Source organism: Saccostrea cucullata, unplaced genomic scaffold (genome assembly GCF_032062105.1).
Source record: "Saccostrea cucullata isolate Sc308-1 unplaced genomic scaffold, CSIRO_AGI_Scuc_v1 ctg9313, whole genome shotgun sequence".
Taxonomy (NCBI): domain Eukaryota; kingdom Metazoa; phylum Mollusca; class Bivalvia; order Ostreida; family Ostreidae; genus Saccostrea; species Saccostrea cuccullata.
In genome coordinates this window covers 1-3286 of record NW_026924012.1, presented here as the reverse complement: position 1 = coordinate 3286, position 3286 = coordinate 1, and the positions used below count along the sequence as shown (strand labels likewise).

The window sequence follows — 3286 nt, the reverse complement described above, 5'->3', positions numbered from 1 at the left end:
AGAGATGGGTTCGGGCGCTATGGAAGAGTAAGCATTCCCTGCCGACCGGTCACACCCGTTGTGTGCTCCTTGTCATGATCAGGAATCAGTCGACAATGTAGGGTGTAATTTATTGCCTAATAAAAGTATGAAAAACGTCAGTCAGCATTTGACTCTATGATGGATTGTATTTCCTGGTCATTTTATCGAGAAATATATTCTTCATTCTATCCTATTTGTGTACAAGTTTAAGTTACATGTAATCTAGATTCACATTTAAATCCCCAAAACATTTACTAAGTAGTTCTAATAAAAAGACCACATTTTCATCCCTTGAATGGAGTCTATACAGAGATTGAAGTTTTACCTATTTGCCCTACAACACCAGATGGCTGTCAGATGCTCATTAAAGAGAAATTAAGTTATTATTACACATGTACCAGTGGCGTAGCATCGTTTTTGAAAGTGGGGGGGGGGGCAGCCAGAGAAAAAAATTTTTTTACTTACCTGAAAATTTGACAAGCAAAAAAAAAAAAGGGGGGAAAAAGTTGCACAAAGTCGAAAATCCTATTTCGTGAGGGGGGGGGGGGGGGGCACCAATAAACTGTATAGCAATCTTAAGAAATGAATACATTGATAAAGGGCATGGTTTTAAAGTGGCACCAAAAACGATTCCAAGAAAACTTCTCAAGGATTTTACAATGAATTTTCGGCTGCCAGTATCGGATTATTACTTTAATAATCCATACTTTGCCCAAAAGTCTAGAACGCCAGTATGGACAAAAGCAAGCGTAGAACAAATGGTCTCTTTGGCAAAGAGAGGGGCTTTAGGAGGAAATTATGGAAGTTCCGAAACAAACGCGTTAAGAGATGGAATGCAGCATGCTCCTGGCATCAAAGGTGGGCGTGTCTTAGTCATAGGGTCTGAGAATCCATGGGTTGAGGCATGCGTATTGGAGGCTGGCGCGAATGAAGTTGTTACTCTTGAATATGGAGAAATTAAATCACTACATCCGCAAATTAAAACTTTCACTCCTAGAGAATTTAGCAAGGCTTTTTTGAACAATAAACTTGGTAAATTTGATGCTGTCGTAACATTCAGTTCTGTGGAACATTCTGGACTAGGTAGATATGGCGATGGACTTAATCCTTGGGGAGATATCATAGCAATCGCCAGGGCATGGTGTGTTACACAGAGAGGGGGATCGCTGACTATAGGAGTAACGTACGATAATGAAAAAGACTATATTAGATATAATAGTGAGCGATGGTATGGGAAAATAAGATACCCATATCTCGCAACTAATTGGAAACAACACTACAGAGGGAATGGACTTCAGAGAATCCATGTGTTCACAAAACCATAAATCTAGGCAATAGGAACATCATTTTGTTAACTGATTCCAAAGTAGAATTTTTCATGCATGCGTATGTACCATGTTTGTTCAGTTCATTTGACTTGGAAGATTTTTTACGAAAAGGATAATAACAATGCTCCTGAGTACTACCTGGCTATTTAATTAAACAAAGTGCATGGTTATGATAAGCATTGATGCCTTTTCCAAAAATTAAATTTCATGGCTTCTGGGTAGGGGGTTCTGGTTTTAGGGCTTGGCTATATTGATTATATAGTGAAAATGCATCAATTCTTTGAAAATCTTCTCTGCTCCTGGGTTTTATTCAAACAAACTAAGTGCATGGTAATAATGAACAAAGATGCCTTTTCTAGAATTTAGAATTTCCAAGGTCATGGGGTTCTGGAGTTAGAGGCGGGGCTTAAATAGTAAAAATTCTTTGAGAATCTTCTCTGCTCCTAGGTATTATTTAAACAAACTAAATGCATGGTTATGATAATCACCGATGCTTTTGCCAAAATTGTGAATTCCATGTCCCCTGATTATTTGGTGAAAATACATGAATTCTTTGAAAATCTTCTTCTCTGCTATTGGGTATTATTTAAACAATATAAGTGCATGGTTGTAATGCACAAGGAGGGTTATGCCCAATTTTGAAATTCGTGGTCCGAGGGTTGGGAGGGGGGCCTCTACTGATTATACAGTGGAAAAGCAATTTTAAAAAAACCCTTATCTACTTTTGAGTATTATCTAAACAAACTTGGTGTATAGATATGATGAACAAGAGTACTTCTTGCAGAATTGTGACTCCTAAGTCAGATGTTCTACTGTAAGGGTAGGACTCTATTCATAATATAGTTAAAATGCATTAATTCTGTCTGCTCCTGGTGTTAACCAGGTAAACAAATTAGTAGTTTTGATTTTTTTTATTGTGGTTCCAAGATTTAAACTTTTGGCGTTTCTCTGGGCATTAGTTAAAAGAAAATAATGCTAGCTAATTTATTGTATAATACAAAAAGTACTTTCATAGTTTTAATGATCAAGTAGACTTGTTAATTATGATAGAATAAAAATAAGACAAAAATAATTTATTAAATGTTCTTTAAAGTCCAAGGGTCTAAGCTATAGTTAAAAGTCACTATATGGGGGTAAGTAGTACAGAATAACTAATATTTTGTTAATGGTCTTCATGGTGATTGTGCTAAACAGGGGGTAGATTAGAATTTTTAAAATGTATGTGTTGTTACTTTTGACTTATTTAATTGATTTGTTTTAGCTTCATCTATAAGTTAACTTTAATATCTATTGATCCTCTAAATTGTTGTATAATACTCAGGGGATCGTAAAGGCCTTTGGGCCTCTTGATTGATTGATTATATGCTGTTTAACGTCCCTCTCCAGAATATTTAACTGATATGGAGACGTCACCATTGCCGGTGAAGGGCTGCAAATTTAGGCCTATGCTCGGCACTTGCGGCCTTTGAGCAGGGAGGGATCTTTGCTTCGTGCCACACCTGCTGTGACACGGGACCTCGGTTTATACGGTCTCATCCGAAGGACCGCCCCATTTAGTCGCCTTTTACGACAAGCAAGGGGTACTGAGGACCTATTCTTACCCGGATTCCCCACGGAGTTTGGGAACTTTTTCGTTTTCAAGACATAATATTTTTACTTTAAAAATGTTCAAAAATGAACCCCCCAGCTTTTTGTTAATGTTATTAATGTAAGAGTTGCGTAAAAAATAGTCTTGAAAGATGTTGGAGTTAGATTGTATCTCCCCTCTAGATCTCGAATCAAACAATTGTCTTTTTTCGCTTATCAAATTCTTTTTCATGTATGTTTAATTCTCTCTCAATCCCCCCTTTTCAAATTTGATTCTACTTCACTACTGTGTCAGTGATTTTTGTGAATAAGAGACTGAATATGACTAATTCAACTTAATTTTAAATTTA

At 36.7% G+C, this 3286-nt stretch overlaps 1 protein-coding gene across 1 annotated transcript; it reads left to right on the top strand.

Annotated features, from left to right (window-relative positions):
- Positions 1 to 680: 680 nt before the first annotated feature.
- On the top strand, positions 681 to 1346 carry LOC134265465 (uncharacterized). The gene has a single exon (XM_062747668.1). It carries the CDS (start codon positions 681 to 683, stop codon positions 1344 to 1346), a length of 666 nt encoding a protein of 221 aa, XP_062603652.1.
- Positions 1347 to 3286: the final 1940 nt, after the last annotated feature.